Here is an 18,541-nt window from a genome sequence, read left to right as displayed (position 1 = left end):
CAATCAGCATTTTCTTAAGAGCATTAAGGGACTACATATTTACCACTAAAATCATCCCCAATGCGTAACGCCCCCTCCTATATTCACCATTGTTAGTACATGACAGTGACTAACGCTCTCCAGGCATTCTTCAAAGCCAAACCATTCCATTGGAATGCGACAGGGTATAGCGTGATTCATTACTTAAAATCACTAGTTTCAAGTCATTCACTGTCGAAACGCACCGTTCTTAGAACACCTCAGCTTGTCTTAGTACTGAGTGCAGAAATGTTGACTTATGAGGTGCTGCTCGACCATTCTTACCTATTTTTTAAACTCCCTACAAACAGTCATTGTGCTAGCTATACTACTGGTAGCGCTTCGGAACTCACGAGTGATTCCTGCGACTAATTCATGCCCTTTTTTACAACCGTCTTTCGCAGTGCTTGATGCTTCCTGTACGTCAGTAAATGAGGTCTTCCTGGTCTTCGCTTAACTATAGTTTATCCATCGCGTGCCCACTTGACAATCACGTCATGAACAGTCGACTTGGAGAACTTCACTTGTGGACCGTTCCAAGTGTAGAAATGTCCATGATGGATTTGTTACTTAGATGATATCCAATAACAAGTCCACATTCGAATTCACTGCTCTTATCTGCCATCTCACTCTGCCCTTACTGCATCTACGTTGACAACATACTACTCCCGCCACTCTTACACTGGCAGGTCTTCCTCTCGTGACATCTAGTGGTCAATCCCCCATTACGTAGCGGAGTCCTAATACTATTATCAGATATTGTACACTTAGGTGACAAAATGCTTGCTATACCTCCTAATACCGTGTCGGCCCTCCTTTCGCTGGGCGTAGTGCATAAACTCGACGTGGTATGTGCTCAACAAGTCGTTGGAAGTCCCCTGCAGAAATACGGAGCCATGTTGTCTCTATAGCCGTCCTTAATTGCGGAAGTGTTGCCGGTGCAGGATTTTGTTCACGGACTACCTTTCGATTATGTCTGATATATGTTCGATGGGGTTCATGTCGGACGGTTTGGGTAACCAAATCATTCGCTCGAATTCTCCAGAATGTTATTGAAACCTTTCACGAGCAGTTTTGGACTGGGGACATGGGGCATTGACACCCATAAAAATTACATCGTGGTTTCTGAACGTGACATCCACGAATGGATACATAAGGTCTGCAAGCAGCGGAACATAACCATTTCCACTTGGACCATAGGACCAAATTCATTCCATGTAAACACAGCCTGAACCATTGCGCAGCCACGTTGACAGGTCCATGGCTCTTACCAACTGAAATCTGGACTCATCTGTTCGAGCCACGGTTTCCCAGTTGTCTAGGGTCCAACAGATATGATCACGAGCCTAGGAGAGGCCCAGCAGCTGATGTCACGCTGTTATCAAATACTCGGGTTTGTGGTCTGCTGCCATAGGGGATCACCGCCAAATTTCGCTCCATTGTCCGAAAGGATACGTTCGTGGTACGTTCCACATTGATTTCTGCCATTATTTCACAGTGTTGCTTGAATGTTAGCACTGACAACTGTGCGCAAACACCGTTGAGTGAAGGCCGTCAGCCGCTGAATTGTCCATGGTGAGAAGTAATGCCTGAAAATTTGCTAATCTCGGCACACTCTTGACACTGTGGACCTCTGAATACTGAATTGCCTAACAATTTCCAAAATGGAATGTCCCATGTGTTAGCTCCAACTACCATTCCAACTCTGTTAATTCCCGTCGTGTGGCCACAATCGCGTAGGAAACCTTTTCACGTGAATCACCCGAGTACAAATGACAGTTCCACTAATGCACTGTCCTCTTTTACCTTGCGCACCGCCATCTGTATTTGTCCATATCGCTATCCCATGACATAATAGTTTTGCATGAATCGTTAGTGTTCAGTCCTATCTTCTGTGTGTGTTCAATAAGTAATTGTGCTGATATATAACATTGTTTCAAGCGGTTGCTAATGTGGCATCAATGATGAGAATCCTTTGTTATGTTAGCGAATTCGTGTACTCTCTCTCCCTTCTACGCTGGTGGAGCTCACTTGTGCCCAGCAAGACTAAAGTGGCGAGATAACTGTTACAGAGGCAGTGATGGAGACTAGCGACTTGAGTCACCTAGCATACGGCGATTGTGAGCTAGGAAATTACGTCATAGGAACCTCTGGCGAGATGAAAGCTAGTATATGGACCTAATTTCTTATCTGTTTGTGTATGTCGTAAAATTCGATACACAGAGCGATATGAGTTGGTGAAAACAGCACTTAGATATATTTACTCGTTCTGGTAATATTTTTGGTAACTTGTTTTAGCTCCACAGCTTACGGAGTACACGAGTAGCCGCCTAGCAATTGCCGAGGGCAGCAATATTGTCGTGGGCGCAGTAACACAGGCACGAGTCTTTCGCAACGTGGGAAAAGCGTCCTTGAACAGGTGGTAAATTGGTACAGACGTCAAGGCCCAAACTCGAAGAGGTAACTGACTTACCAATACACCATCATTCAGACAGAGAAAGATTGTTGTGTGTAAGATTTGTTAACATGTGATGAAATGGAGTTCCTGGAATGCCTGCAATCTGCTGTCACGAACTAACGATACAGGAAACTATTGTCCAATAATGATTATCTGTATTATCTGTTGCTTCATCTATGGCACACCATAGGCGTCCTGTTGCTTCAACAAGACACAGCGTCATGCTACTGCCCCCCCCCCCCCCCCAATAGTATTTTAGAACACGCCATTGCTCCTGAGACGTTTCAGAATACTTTATGAAAGGTTCCATCGTCTGACAGTAATTGTGCTATCACTATCAAATGATTTGAGTCGCATTGACAGATATTGTTTATGTCATAGACGCGATGTTCATGCCTTGGACCCCGACTCGACTGATCTATTCGAGTTACTATGGGTGGTTGAGTGGTCATGGATCACAATCGTTCTCCAACATCTGTCAGTGTACAGAAGACATTAGGTGCTATATTTGTACAGACGGATGTCTGCAATTTTATTGCTCTTTTCTTTCCATCGGTTGAGGATTTCATCAGTCCTCTGAATAGGCTGATATGGCCTGATACGACTCATTGCCTTATATCAGTCACTCAGAATAGCACACAATGTCCTTAGTTATGTGTTGAATATATTACAGTCACTGGATTTTCCGTAACTTTTTGTATCTGCAGCTCCCACTAATACAATGGACGTTATTCTTGACATCCAAACAGACGTCCACCCATCACATCCCTTTCATTAGTCAAGTTTCCCACCTGATTTTTACCTCGTAAATTTTGCATTGGGCTTCCTCATTCCACGACCAATCAATTCACCTAAATATTTATGTCCTTCTGAGACACCACATCTTAAATGTTTCAAATTTCTTCGTTTCTGTTTTCTGACAGTCACTGGTTCACTTCTGTATAATGCTGTGCTCCAGGCGTACATTCTCAGAATCTTATTCATTAAATTAAAGCCTGTGACTGACAGCAGTAGACATTTTTAGCGATAAAGTCCCCCATTCCCTACGCTAGTCTGCTCCATTTGTCCACTTCTCTCCTTGCGAGGACCGCGCGGGATTAGCCGAGCGGTCTAGGGCGCTGCAGTCATGGACTGTGCGGCTGGTCCCGGCGGAGGTTCGAGTCCTCCCTCGGGCATGGGTGTGTGTGTTTGTCCATAGGATAATTTAGGTTATGTAGTGTGTAAGCTTAGGGACTGATGACTATGGCAGTTAAGTCCCATATGATTTCACACACCTCCTTGCGAGCAACTGAAAATGTACCATGATTAATTAACCTAACTGTTAGTGTTTAATCTTAAGAACTACATAACTGTCTTTCTAGTTGCGGGTTTTCAATAAAAGTTTCGTGGAAACTAATACGAAACGATAATGATTGCTCCCATCTCCGGATGCGTGGAAATTGTATGTTGAAGACACGTCTAGTTCAGCGTGACTTATCCTCACCTCACTTTGGACAGGTCTGGGCAGTGGGCTAGTCTCGCCCTCTGGCTTCATTGCAGTCAAATCGTACTTCGTGAAGGCACGAGGGCGCGCAGTTGGCATGTCCATGGCGGGCGGCAACCTGGGTCAGATGGCGATGCCGCACCTGGTGCGTTTCCTGCTGGAGAACTACGGCTTCAGCGGCGCCATGCTCGTTCTAGGAGGTGTGGCCATGCACGGTCCAATGGGCAGCCTCCTCTTCCACCCTCTGGAATGGCACGCCGAGCGCCGACCCGTCGCCAGTGAGCTGAAGCCGCTCAAGGACGATGGCGCTGCGGCGAATGAGCAGCCGACCAAGGTTCTAAAGCCGAGGCGCTTCGCGTCTGTGACGTCACTAGCCACCTCTGAGTTGGGCGACATGAGCGAAGCCATACCTGTCGATCACAGCAAGCGTCTGCCGCCCACTAGCGATGAGGACCCAAGCCCCGTCCAACAGAGTGAGTATTGGCGAACATGTTCCAATCTGTGAATTACTAAAACCCTTACGAGCATCCAGCCACATATGGTGGCTGCAATCCTGTCAGATATCGCATAGAACTGCTTGTCAGCTATTGCTTTAGGCAACGTCGTACTTATATAGTCATTCTGCCAGCTATAATATCGCAGGTCCCCAGTCCGTTACCAAATTAAGCGATATATACGTCATTTCTTCATCATGCTTGCTTCACTGTCGCGAGGGCCAGGTACTGTAGTGAACTGAATGTTGTCGTTCTTACAGAGAATGGATTCCAGCCGCCGCGTTCTTTACGTGACGCCTCCATCCATGTGATGACAGAATTGTGATGTAATGCAATTATTTATCCATTTTCGAAAGTGTGATCCGCCATGGCTGATTTCTCTGTATATTCTAGGTCCAAATCCTGTTCGTATTCTTTCCAGTGTTGTTCTACAACGTGCACTGTTTATCTTAAGTAATAGTAACAACTCTCACAAGTAGTGTAATGCATGTAGGACAATCTGAGTCCTATATCATCTTTCACAGACCTCATCAGTTACTGCATTTTACATGTCTCCCTGACGATTAACTTTGTCTCCCTTCTGCTGCCAGCTATGCGGCCCTTTCAGACAGTAGGACAAGCATATTCACAGTGAACTACAGAAAGTAGCAGTTTAGGTATTACCTACTATAACACATGTTTTCTAATTAGAAAAACTATTGTATAGGAAAATCCATACCGACAAATACATAATCAAATATTTGGTTACCATCACTATTAAGATTCATTTCTTACAATGTGATGGAATCCAGATTTGTAATTATATATTTGTAACCATGGAATTGGTTGCGTAAGCACTGGTTAGAATGACTACGTGTATCTGCCAAACAATAACCAAAAGACATAGAGAACGGAAATTTTTGTATATCTGCTAGGTTTCGGCAATTGATGATGACATTTCTTATATGGAATTGCTATTTTAGTTTATCTTGTGGACCTGCTTTTATTCATTACGAATAACTCTTTATAGTCGGGCTTTCTTAACCATGAAAGATCGTAAAATTATTATTTTTTATTTCGTGCGAACGTCATGTATGTTTTAATCTTAAACTACTAATATTTTTGTATAAAATTATATCTTGTATTTAATCCATTTTAGCTGTTCTGAAAATATCGTGTTTCTACCGAATTCCTTGATCGTTTCATTACTTTCATCAACTAGATCATCATCTTGGAAGTCATTTCCCAATGAGCCAATTTGCAATGGGGCTATAGGTACGAAACATACTTCATTTTGAGAAAACTTCACCTCCGGAAACCTAATGATAAAGGAACTGTATGTTGTGAAGAATCTTGTACGTGACTTATACTGAAACCAACTTATAAAAATATAACATCATAAGCCTCTAACAGTCAATATTTCTCGTAAAACGTGCTTCTTCTGTATCTTTTATAGATCTAGTAGTGGTGCCTAGAGTATGAAGTGGTAACATTCATCACAATTTCTTGCATCTGCAATTTATTTATTTATTTATTTATTGTACATCAACAACAGCAAACATTGACAGGTGCATAATGTTTAATTTATCATGTATATCTTGTTAAGTATTAACATATGGTTTAGTTTTACTTTTTGGCACAAATTTTATACACATTTTTAAATTGCGAAAATCTCTAACTTAATATTACTGACTGCTTTAACTGATATAATTGCAAGTTAATCATAACTGAATATGCATCTGTAAATAATATAAATAATTAGATTAGCTCATTAGCACTTCCTGTGCGAGTCTGGCGAAATTCGTGTGCCCCAGTGATACAACTGACTTCTTGCAGGTTCACACATTGAAAATCTGAGTTATTAGTTTATAAAGCCAACATATAACAGCGTATGTTGCAAGTTGCAAGTCTCATAGGTCGTGTAATAAAGGTGTATTAACTGTGAGATAATAAATTAAAATTTGGAGGAGTATCATCCTTGCATGTAAGTTTCTATATAAGGACTGTATTCAGTAATAAGAAACTATGAAGCCAAGGAACTTCTCTAACCGAAAATATTACTCGCAGAACAGTCTTTTGCACATAGATGGTTAATGAAGTACAAACCTCATTAAAGATGTATTTTAACAGAACAATTAAATGAAACATTTAAATTGCGATCAAAGGTAGAGCCTAAAATTCATAACCCTGAAAGCCTATTAAGTCCTACTATAAAAACTACAGTAAGTTTACTATATGAAATCAGTAAAAGAACAATGGCCTAATTTAAGTCGTCACATTCCAATAATATTTCCGTCACTAATAGTTATATATAATGACTAACATTAAACATTTACTTGTTAGAAATTGTCAATGGAGTAACATTGGTTTTCTTTGAAACAATCAAACTTCATACACACAGGAACTGGAAGGAATAATATTCCATAAATCTCTATGTTGTAAATAATGTTTCAAAAATTGGTGGACATGCTTCAATTTTCAATATTAAGTAGGCAGTACTTTTCAAAATGGGTCCACTCACTATCCTTGAAAAACTGAAACATTATGCGTTTTGCTTCTGTGAAAGCATTTCATAATAAGTGATATAATCTACCTAAATAATTCAGTTTACCTTAGTATCAGATCACTTGTGTTTCCACAGTCATCCATTGTTGTTGTTGCAGCTGTTGTGGTCTTCAGTCTGAAGATTGGTCTGATACAGCTCTCCAGGTCATACAATACACCTCTGTCCATATAGTATGGCTAACTGTTTCATAATGCAGATTTTATTTGTAGCCAATATCCAACAGCAGTTATCTCTTTTACGATATGTATGACACAGAACTGTATTAATATGTCCATATTATTGCCATGAATTTCTGTGGTATAGCCTCTTATTGGTATGTGTATCAACCAAAAGAGAGCTAAACCAGCTGTACGAGTAGATATATACAGACATAAAATGTTTGGTTAATGGCTGTACATAAAGTGATTCTCATGAAAAAGATTTATATTGCTTATATGTCACTCCACTTTCTGTCTTGAAAAACCACATATTATATATAAACTATTAACAACTGTGCATATATAGAAAGTCAATAAGTGCTTTATCACAAAAGAGGGCATGAGCCATTACAGCAGCAGGTGATAACTGCCATCACATAATAAACAGTTGAACAAATTAGATACCACAGATGCCTGATCAAGGTAGTCAATGAAACAGGTCTGTGAGTCAGTTACTTCACATTATCTATTTAATCAATATTCTTTGATTACATAATTACAGAATATCAATTGTTACTATGATACTTCAAAGTCAATTGTAGAACATACAAACCGAGTCAGCTGTAAATCAAAGGAAACAAAACAGAACATATCCAAGTTAAGTGGAAGATAATTGTTCCCCTAAATAGAGATATGTACATCAGAAGTAAAGTATAACAATACAATCATATTATAGCAGGCTGAAACATTGTGGACATATACTATTTATTTACATATCAACTCAAAAAAATTAACCACATATGAAACACCAGAAACAACTGCCAAAATATGTCAAAAAGTAATAAGCAACATCGTGGACGTATGAGCTAAGAAACATAAAACCATGAGCAAGTTGTTCAAATGTTGGAGAAATAAATTTATCTTAAGGAAAACTAATTATAATATGTAATTTCCAAACAATGAGAAATAGGTAATTCTATATGAAACTGCCTGTCTTATGTACCAGCTAATATGTAAGTACTAATGTCTTATCATATTTTATGACTCAATCAGCACAGTTACAAAAAACACCTAACATATCACAGATTTCTTTCTGAAAACATGAAAATTATAACACATAGAAAAATCTATAGAATTGTTTTCAATAACCATCTATGGGATACAAAACAGGCCTCGATCAAAGAAACTAATAATTACCAAAGCAACAGTTACATGACCTAAAGACCTCAATGTCAAGGCAACAAAAGTTTGTTATATTAGGAATGACAATTGTGCACATGTTACACAGTAAGGATGTACCTATTCTGTATTCGCTGTTATATAAAATAGGTGGTTTGGCAAGGAATTATCTATTCATCCATCCTGCTGGGAAAATGCCAAGCATTATAGCCATAAAACTGCTGATACCTTTCTAGTCATTGTTTAGCTTTTGCTTAGTTATGTCAGAGTGACTACAGCATTAACTCGTCAAGGGCAACGACAAGTTATTCCCGAAACTGCAGCAGTGGTTTGCTGCATATCTGACTTGCCTGCTCAAATAAGTACTATTGCAAAACGTCAACACTATCTCTTGTATAGAGATAGAGAAGGGAAGTAACATTACTGAATGATCATGATAGTGGCTCTGTAAGTGAATGTGATGAAAGATCTTCCTTTGATACTGAAGAAGACATTTATTGCTAGGGCCAAATAAACAAAAATGGATGGAAACTGATATGCATGAAAAGACATCATGTGTACCGACAAAGTATATTATCAAGGTCTTTCCAGTCCCTAAAACTGCAGCACAAGGCATTGTGGAGGAAACTGAATCGTTCTATGAAACCAAGTGTATTGGTATGATAGGTGAAACTGTACATTTTACAAACATATACATTTCCAGTAAACCGCAGGAAAATAATTATTCTAGGGATAGGGATGCTAAATTAAGAGTTTGTAATGAAATTTATTAGGCAGTCTTAATTTGACTAGCCTCAAGGGTGGAACTTCTGTCAAGTGATGGAATGGGAATGATGATTTTGTGATCCTGCGGAGTTGCAGGAGATATTATTTTTCAGGTGTATTAGATATGGTAATAAGGAAACTACGTGCATGAGAAGTGAAACAGATCGGTTAGCAGCTGGGTTAGGAGCTACCTTGATGCATTTGTGAAAACCAGCATGAATATTGACAGTATTGAAGAATTTGTTAGTATTGACAAGAAACTAGAAGCAGTCAGTTGTTACAGATTCGTGCAATACATTCATAACAAACCAGCTAAATTTGTCATCAGTATATCTGCTCTGTGTGATGATAAATCATTCTGCAGTGGGTTTTTGGAAGTATATTGTGGCATGCAGTCATAGGACGGTTTTGTGTTTCTAGTAAGCCATTAGATATTGTGTGTAAACTAACTGAGGTGACAAAAGGGACAAATGGAAATGTAACAAAAGGTAGCTGGTATATTAGCTATCTGCTGGTTCTCTCTCTCAGCTGCAGAACAAAGTCATTTGAATAGCAACCCAAGATAGGATAAAAGGAAATCTGATCTGGGTATTTGTCCAATAAAAATAGAGAAATCAGTCTGGCAGTTTTTGGGTACCAGGAAGATATTAATATGGTATCGCATTTACCTAAACTTAACAAATCTGTTGCACTCATTCCCATGATGCACAACGAGGTAACAGTAGATGAGACCACTAAGACACCTCACCTTATACTACATTATGATAACACAAAGAGTGTGATTGACACTGTTAACCAAAAGTGCAATAAATATTAAGTAATGCAAACGACAAGATGATGGACAATGACTATTTCATACATAGTGTTGACAGTTGCTGATATAAATATAATGGTGCTATTTCAAGTGAATATAAAGAACTAGAAAGATCCACATCGAGTTTTTCTAAAGGATCTTTCTTTTCAGCTAATGAAACAACATCTTATCAAAATATTTTTGATACCAAGTATACCACCTAATGTTAGCATGTATCTGCGTTGTTGTGAAGTGCAAAAGGAGCACATACAAGAGCAACCAATGAAGAACAAAGGTAGATATGGCACAGCTCCACAGCAGTAAGATGTAATTCTTCTAATGATTTCATCTGTGAAAGTAATTCTCAAACAACAGCTCTGTGTGAAAAATGCAGTGTTTCTTCGCCAGAGGCTGAAGACACTTAATTTGCTTTTACATTACTCCAATGTAACAAATTTGCATCTGTAACATGTGTTAAGATGTTAAGGATAAGTCTATGGTAAATGTTCCTTGTAACCACTATCTGATGTAATGTAAATTACTACCATACGTGACAAATCGAAGGCCACTTACCATCAATCGATACATAATGTTGAGTGGTACTTAAGATAAGTAAATAAAATAGTGAAATCAATGTGAAGTGAAGTAGAAATTAGAAAATAAATGAAAAACTTAGTTTAGTTTAGAGAGTTACATACTGGCAAACAGCGGGCAGAGCAGAAGAGACAATGACTGTGAAGTCAGCAAGTTCAGGAGAAGCCATCGCCCTGTCGATTAAGCCGTCAGGGCATCGCCCGACTGGCTCACGTGTTTCTCAGTTGTCACATGTGAGCAAAGGCCCTCGCCTACATTCCAAGAGCCAATGACCGACGTTAAGAAGATTCTTCGAGAAACGTTTGAACGTGACAGAAGAGGCAAGGACCGTGAACTCGTTCACCTCCAGTGAACTGAAGTGAATAAATACGCGAGACGCAGTGGGCCCGACAAGAGAGTAGCAGTAGTTTTCAGTCAGTTTTGGTGCTGCAGACCGTCATGCAAGAAGAGACTACATCATACACAGACGCACCAAGTCTGCCGCTGTAATGGAATAGCAAGCAGCAGCCTCGGCGCCAGAAGACAGAAGTTAAAAGGTATTTGAAGTCTGATTTTTACGTACTCGGCTGACTCGTGAGGACGGGAAGGAGACGGCTTCACATCAGCAGTCACATGTGAGCTGGGATGAAGATCTGACAGCCGAAGACTGGCAAGCGGGAGTCCGTTGATCGAGTCCGGGACACTGGCCTTACCCCGCCGCGCCGCTCCGCTGGCCGACGAACAACACTTACACACGCGGTCGCTTAGAGAAGAGAAACACTGGGACGCCACTTCCAAGGTATCACCATCCGATGCACGACCTCCTTCTCAATAATTAAACGGGCCACCGCACGAGGCGCGTCTCCAGTCAACTGGGCGAGACGGCGATACGAGAGACACACCGCCGGGCGTAATCAGACGCCGCCGCTGCCGCAGCAGAGGCTTTACAAACGACACAGCTGCCGCTCTCTCAGCCATAAGAATCGAGTAAGGGAACAGTTGTACAAATCTTCAATAAAAGTTATCTTATGTAAAAATGCTGTTTTATTCTACCTCATACTCGAGCCCAGGAAGAACCCACCCTGCCCACATGTTGTTAAGAGAGAAAAATTAATTTATTTAGTATTTTCGCCCTGACATAATGCTTTAGAATTAAATGCCCATTGCAGTAATGACAATTGACTAGCATCAAAAGAGAAAATCCAGTTACATTTAGTAGCAGAAGTGTTGCATTTAGTGTCAGAACTTTTACAATAATGCATCATGCAGTTGCTCTTGTAACATTGCCTGATCTATGGTCAAGATAAGATTACTTCTCAGGTTTAGGTTGAACATTTGAATATCATGCTCATGGTTTTTATATACGTTTCTCAGATCATGCTTTCATGATGTTGGTTTTTACTATTTGACATTTTTTGGCAGTTGGCAATAGTGATTTATGTATCTATAATTTCTATCAGCTGATACAGAAATAAATACTATATGTTCACAAAGCACACTTATATGAAATTCCAACCTCCCATAACATGTGGTTATTATTATACTTTACTTGTGATTTACTTACCTCTACCCATAGGAAAAATTTACTTCCACTGAATTCAGATGTGTTACAAATTTACTGTTCGATTACATTTGCATGTTTCGCTACTGACTTGGAATTAGCACAGTAACAGTTGCCATTCTGAAATGATGTTTGTCAAGGAATATCAGTTAAGTCGATTTTTTGTTCAATTCTTCTGTTTTACAAATGACTTGGTTCGTATGTTTTACAACTGACTTAAAATTATCGTAGTAACAGACGTCGTTCTGTAATTATATATGTAAAAGAACATTGGATGCATCGATTATATGAAGCGTTTTGAGTGTCATTTCTATTTCGTTGACTGCTTGTTCAATTATCTTTGGTATCTTCTTTGTCCATGTGTTTACTATGTGATGATCAGTTATCACTTCCTATTGTAACAGCTCATATCCTATTCTGTACTAAAGCATTCATTACGTTGCTATATATGCATTGCTGTGAGGAGTTTCTATGTAGTATGTTGTTTTTCATGTCGGGAATTGTAGTGACATGTGAACAACAATAACCTTTTCATAAATATTACTTTGTATACAGCCATTAACAAAATGATGTAAATTCATACATTTCTCTAGTTTATTTTGCTCTCTTTTGGTTGATAAGCAACAAAGAGAAGATGGTATACATCAACACTGGTGGTAACAATAAAAGAATATTAATGTAATACTATGGCACACATTTCATAAAATTAGTAGGATGCATCGTAGAGGCACACAAAACACCAGATACCGGCAATGTCTACGGCTCATAGGGGTCATCTAAGCCAATAAATTTAATTAAATCTATTCTAAAGCTTCTTCAGCTATATACATTACAGTATAAAGGAAGACCAGCAATGAAAATGAGCTTCAAAATATTGCCTGCTGACATATTTATACAAAAACACAGAAACTCTCATTATCCACTGTAATATTCGGGGTTGTAATGAGTATCAGTGCAGATATTTTTATGTGTGGTGCCTTAATTTGTACACACATCAGTGTGGCGGCTGATTTTTCTCTGCTTGGAACAGTGTTCACACTAACAGGTCAGAAACTTTATGACCTGACATTTTCTCCTCTAAGTGGACCACAACTGTCAGTATAGACTAACTGTTTCGCATCCATGCATCAGACTTCAGCATCTGATCTGCTGCTCAGGGACGAAGAGCTTGTTCTTACCACTTGTTCTTGGAAGTACTAACTAACCTAAAAAAATGACTTAAAGGACCTGTATTGATTATTCTGAAAATGATGGAAATACTGATGTAATGTTGTTCAGCGTATGTCCTTAATCACCAAAAGAAATATCTGGAATTATATCCATTTTTAAGGTTTAAAATATAAAATGAAATACATTTTTCAAGAAATTGATTAAATGTGCTGTTATATTAGCAATGATCTTCTCAGTAAGAATTAAAGTAATTTCAACATAAAAACAATACACGGTAGGAATTCAAATTACATCTATAGTTTCCCCTCTGCTCTGATGATAGTCTTAACCATATAAAAAGAGGACTATTTAAACTACGATCTGAATGTGCTAAATACCACAGCTACTGTCAAAATGTTAGAAAATGGTGTGTTCTGCAGAGACTGAATAAACTTTGGAACTTTTTACAGTGATTGCATTTGTCATAATTTTCTTAGAGTCATTGCATTTCTCATAATTATGTACACACAAATCTTCGGAAAACCACACACTATTGACATTGTCATATGTAGAACATTAAATATCCCAGAGCATTTAAAGGTCTACGGAGTTTTTCTCTGATGCTGATACAGACGTTTTGGGATGATGGAGAATGTGACATGTCACGTTTGAGTCAGAAAACCCCTAGATCTATCAGCGAATGTGTCAACAGCAATGAACAAAAATGCATTGTTAGATATCTGTAACAGGAGAAAAGGAAAACCTACAATATATTTTTATATAAGGTATTAAACTGATTTTTATGGTTGTAGTAGCTTTAAGGTAGGCAAGAATCTACTGCTCCCTTTCAGATAGTATCACATATCACTCACATCTTTATGGACATTTACGAAGACACATGCTTTTTACTGACTGAGTGGTGGTTTAAGAGGAAGGCGATTAATCATCGAGTTTCATTATTAGCTCAATCACTTCACTACTTTGATCTAGAGAATTTAACAAACGGGTCCTTCAGTTTACATCAAAGTTTTGAAGTAACATATTCTTTTGCTACTGCAACGGTTCATTTTGTGTGTTTGCGATGTGCATAGGTGATTTTTTTTCACAGATTCGTTTATTTGGAAGATAGGTGATTTGTATTGAGTTGATTTCTTAGCACTCTGTCGAATTTATCCAATGTGTGTTGTAGTGACTGACTTGTGTGTTGTAATGAGTGACGTCAAGCTCTATAATACTTCTTTTCCGACTGTTTCTCTGTACTGGTGTTAGCTTGGCGCTGTGCCTCTTCAGAGACAGCTCTAAATGTTTGTGTGCTAGGAATAACATCACTTTAGTGCATTCACATGCATCAATAGGACGTTGAATAGCAGTCTGTGGCAGCATATATCGAACTGACTGCGTGCCAGAAACAGCATTCCTTTATTGATTTCCTGTGTTGCAGAGAGATGCCATCGCATTCCTGACAATAGAAAATAACTTCTTATCAGTATGATCTATATGATCCTAGCGTCACTTAATGGTCACACATTCGCTGCAGGCATTTCATGCAGCGGGATGGACTTATGGCATATGCTCTATGCATGGGTCAGGTGTGTCTGGCAATCACGCTGTGCAAGAACTTCTAGGTGACATATCACATTCGAGCTCTGCTATTGCCAGCTATGGTGGCTGGTAAATAAACTGTGGCAGTTGCGGCCGTCATCACAGTGCGTGCTGCTTCATGTCAACATAGTGGCCAACAGTGTGGAGGGATTTGCTGCCAGTCTGCAGCTATCCATATGCTGCCCATGTCATTTCAATAGCTTTGAGGCCTGTGGATGTCCACAATTGATTACATAAAAAAATAAAAGCATTCCTATTGTACTGCACACACACACACACACACACACACACACACACACACACACACACACACACACAATAGTGGCGCAGAACCTCTCATGTGTGTTGCCCATGTCAGTGCGATGGCTAACATGTGAGGTTCTTCAGCCAGCAGCTGCCAAAATAAAACATTGTTCTGCAGGAGCAACAACAAAAACAACTATTACTATTACTACTGGTAGTACAAGTGGAATTTTTTTACATCTTACCATTTTCAACTCAGTATAACTGGGGTAGTTCCGCCGTCTTGAATTATTGAGTAACCCACTATTTTAAAATTAGGACAATAGTCATAGTTCCGCCATCTTGGTGTCTGACATCACAATGATGGTAGGGAGAAAAGAGTAGAGGAGGGAATCAGACAACACTATGTGATTGGAAATCTGCCAACAATGAAACCTGGGCTACTAGACCCTTATACGCAGTGCAACAGTTAGAAGTGACCTCTTTGATGATGTCCACATTGAAACTGGTATCAGTGAACATGAGGAAGTCGTAGTAACAACGATTACCAAAGCACAAAATGCAACTGAAACATTGAGAGAGATTTATATGTTAAGAGAGTAGGTAAAGAAGTAATATGGATAGATCTCAGTAACGCACTCGAAACATTGAAGAACTATGGCTTGGGTTCAAGGAAATAGTTGATCATGCACTTGATAGATATGTACTTAGCAGATCCGTTCATAATGGGACATTCCATGTTATACAGTTATTTTTTAAAAGAAGACAGAGACTCTGCAAAATAAGTGCAAAGCAAGTCATATGCCTTTAGACAGGGAGATTCTGAATGAAACGCATTTAGCTGTGAAGAGGGCAAACTCTTAAGCCTTCAACGACTACCGTAGGTGAATATTATCGAAATATCTCTTACAGAAGATAAAGAAGTTTTGGTTAGATGTAATGGTTATTAAAGGTAGTGTTCAGAACTCATGGGCAAGACAGGAAGTGAAATTGAAGGTAGAAATTGAAGGTAGCAAAACAAAAGCGAAAATGACAAACTCAATTTTCAAATTATCCTTCACAAAGGAAAATCTTCGAATACTGCTCCAGTTTAGGAATATAGATAAAGCGTAAGGCGCGCTGAGTAACAACTGAAATCGCTAAAATCAAACAAAGGTCAGGGGCGTAATGAAATCCCTAACAGAGTCTATATTCAATTTGTTGGTGAGATAGTCCCTCTGTTAACCGTAATCTACTGGAGACCACTCGATCAAAAACCGTGCCCTGCAGTTGCAAGAAAGCACAGGTACACCAGTATACACGTGATCCGCGTAACTACTGTAAAATCTTCTTAAAATTTACTTATTGTGAAGTCTTGCAACATATACTAAACTAAAAAGTAATCAGGTACTCGAACAAAATGGCCTCCTCTTTGCCAACCAGCATGGATTCCGGAAACACATCATTTGCAAGCAGCTAGCACTTTTCTCACAATACATTCAAAAGGCCATGGATCGAGGCGCATAGATGCAGTATTTCTTGATTTTCAAAAGTATTTGTTCAGTAGCACACGTACACTTATTATCTGAAGTACAGTCATATGGTATACCAAGCGTAATTTGTAACAGGTTGGAGGATTATTTGTTAGTAAGGATGCAGCATGTTATCTTGGACGGAGAATCTTCGATAGATACATATTTTATATTAGTGATCTTACAGTAAATCTTAACAGCAAACTCAGATATTTTGCAGCTGATGTGGTTATCTCTAAAGAAGTACTGTTTGAAAAAATCTGCACAAATATTCAGTAGGACCATCATAGGATTTAGAAGTGGTGCAATAATCGGCAATTTGCTTTTAAGGGCTAGAAATGTAAAATTCTTCATCTAAAAAAAAAAAAAAACGAGAAACACGTAGTATCCTATGACTACAATATTATGGAGTTAACTCAAACAAATACCTGGGCACAACTATTAGTAGGGATATGAAATGGAGTGGTCAAATAGGCTCAGTCGTAGATAAAGCAGATGGTAGACACTGGTACGTTAGTAGAATACTAGGGAAATACGGCCAGCCTACAAAGGAGACTGCTTACAAACAGCTCACGTGAAACACCTTAGGGTACTGCTCAGGAGTGTGGAACCTGTATCAAATAGGACTAACAGGGGAACACTGAACGTACACAGAGAGGGGAAGCACGAAAAGTCACATGTTTGTTTTACCCTTAGGAGAGCGTCACAAAAATGGTGAAGAAACAACATCTGAAGATAGTTGCAAACGATCCCATCAAAGCCTACTTAGAAAGTTGCAAGAAATGGCATTAAATGAAACTCTATAAAAATACTGCAAACCCCTAGATATCGCTCCCACACTGCTAATGACGTCAAGATCAGGCTATTTACAGCATGCACAGAGTCATTTAAACGATCGTTCATTCCACAATCCATTTGTGAATGGAATGGGAATACGTCATAGTAATTGATACTACCCTCTGCCATGCACTTCATAGCTGCTGCCACGGTATGGATGTAAAAGATGTAAATGTGGACTGTCCAATTTGTCTGCAGGGAATGGTGTACGACCGACAGCCATGTAATGCAGTATAAGAACACTGGTAGTAAAGAAATCGTGACAGTAACCATAAATGGATATCCAGTCTTGCCAACGTCAATTGGTTTCAAATGCGACAAGAATTTCACTGAATACAGGTCTACTTCATTCAGTTTCATGATGTGCAGCACACTGAGGTGAGAATAGTCATTGGATACACCCTAACATCGTGTCGGACCTCCTTTTGACCGGCCTAGTGCAGAAACTCGACGTGGCATGGACTCAATAAGCTGTTGAAAGTCCCATGCAAAAATACTGAACCATGCTGCCTCTGTAGCCGTCCCTAATTAAGAAAGTGTTGTCTGTGCAGGATTTTAGGCACGAACTGACCTCTCGGTTATATCTCATAAATGGTTGATGGGATTCACGCTAGGGGATTTGGGTGGCCAAATCACTCGCTCCAATTGTCCAGATTGTTCTTCAAACCAATCACGAACAACTGTGGGTCATTGACATGGTGCACTGTTATTCATAAAAATTCCATCGTTCATTGAGAACATTAAGTACATAACCAGCGCAAATGGTCTCCAAGGAGGTGGACATAACCATTTCTAGTCCATAATCGGTTCAATTGGACCAGAGGGTCCAGTAGATTCCATGTAAACACAGCCAACACCATTATGGAGTCACCACCAGCTTGCAAACTGCATTGTTGACAACTTAGATCCATGGCTTCACGACGTCTGCTCCACACTCGAACTCTACCAGCAGCTCTTACCAACTGAAATCGGAACTCATCTGACGAATAGTCTAGGGTCCAACCGACATAGTAACAAGACCATGAGAGGTGCGGCAGGCGGTGTCGCGCTGTTAGCAAAGACTTTCGCGTCGGTCGTTTGCTGCCATAGCTCATTAATGACAAATTTCGCTTCACTGTGCTAACGGATACGTTCGTTGCACGTCCCACATTGATTTCTGCGGTTTCTCACACAGTGTTGCTTGTCTGTTATCA

At 39.5% G+C, this 18,541-nt stretch overlaps 1 protein-coding gene across 1 annotated transcript in view; it reads left to right on the top strand.

The window, feature by feature from the left end:
- LOC124798805 (monocarboxylate transporter 1-like) overlaps positions 1-18,541 on the top strand; it is a 47,489-nt gene that overhangs the window by 20,118 nt on the left and 8,830 nt on the right. Inside the window, exon 3 of the mRNA XM_047262335.1 lies at positions 3,974-4,432. Coding sequence (XP_047118291.1) covers positions 3,974-4,432 — 459 coding nt within the window. The remainder of the gene's footprint in view (positions 1-3,973; positions 4,433-18,541) is intronic.

This window comes from Schistocerca piceifrons, chromosome 5 (genome assembly GCF_021461385.2).
Source record: "Schistocerca piceifrons isolate TAMUIC-IGC-003096 chromosome 5, iqSchPice1.1, whole genome shotgun sequence".
NCBI classification, from domain to species: domain Eukaryota; kingdom Metazoa; phylum Arthropoda; class Insecta; order Orthoptera; family Acrididae; genus Schistocerca; species Schistocerca piceifrons.
Note: the sequence above shows the minus strand (reverse complement) of the source record. Positions and strands in the feature narration are given on the sequence as shown.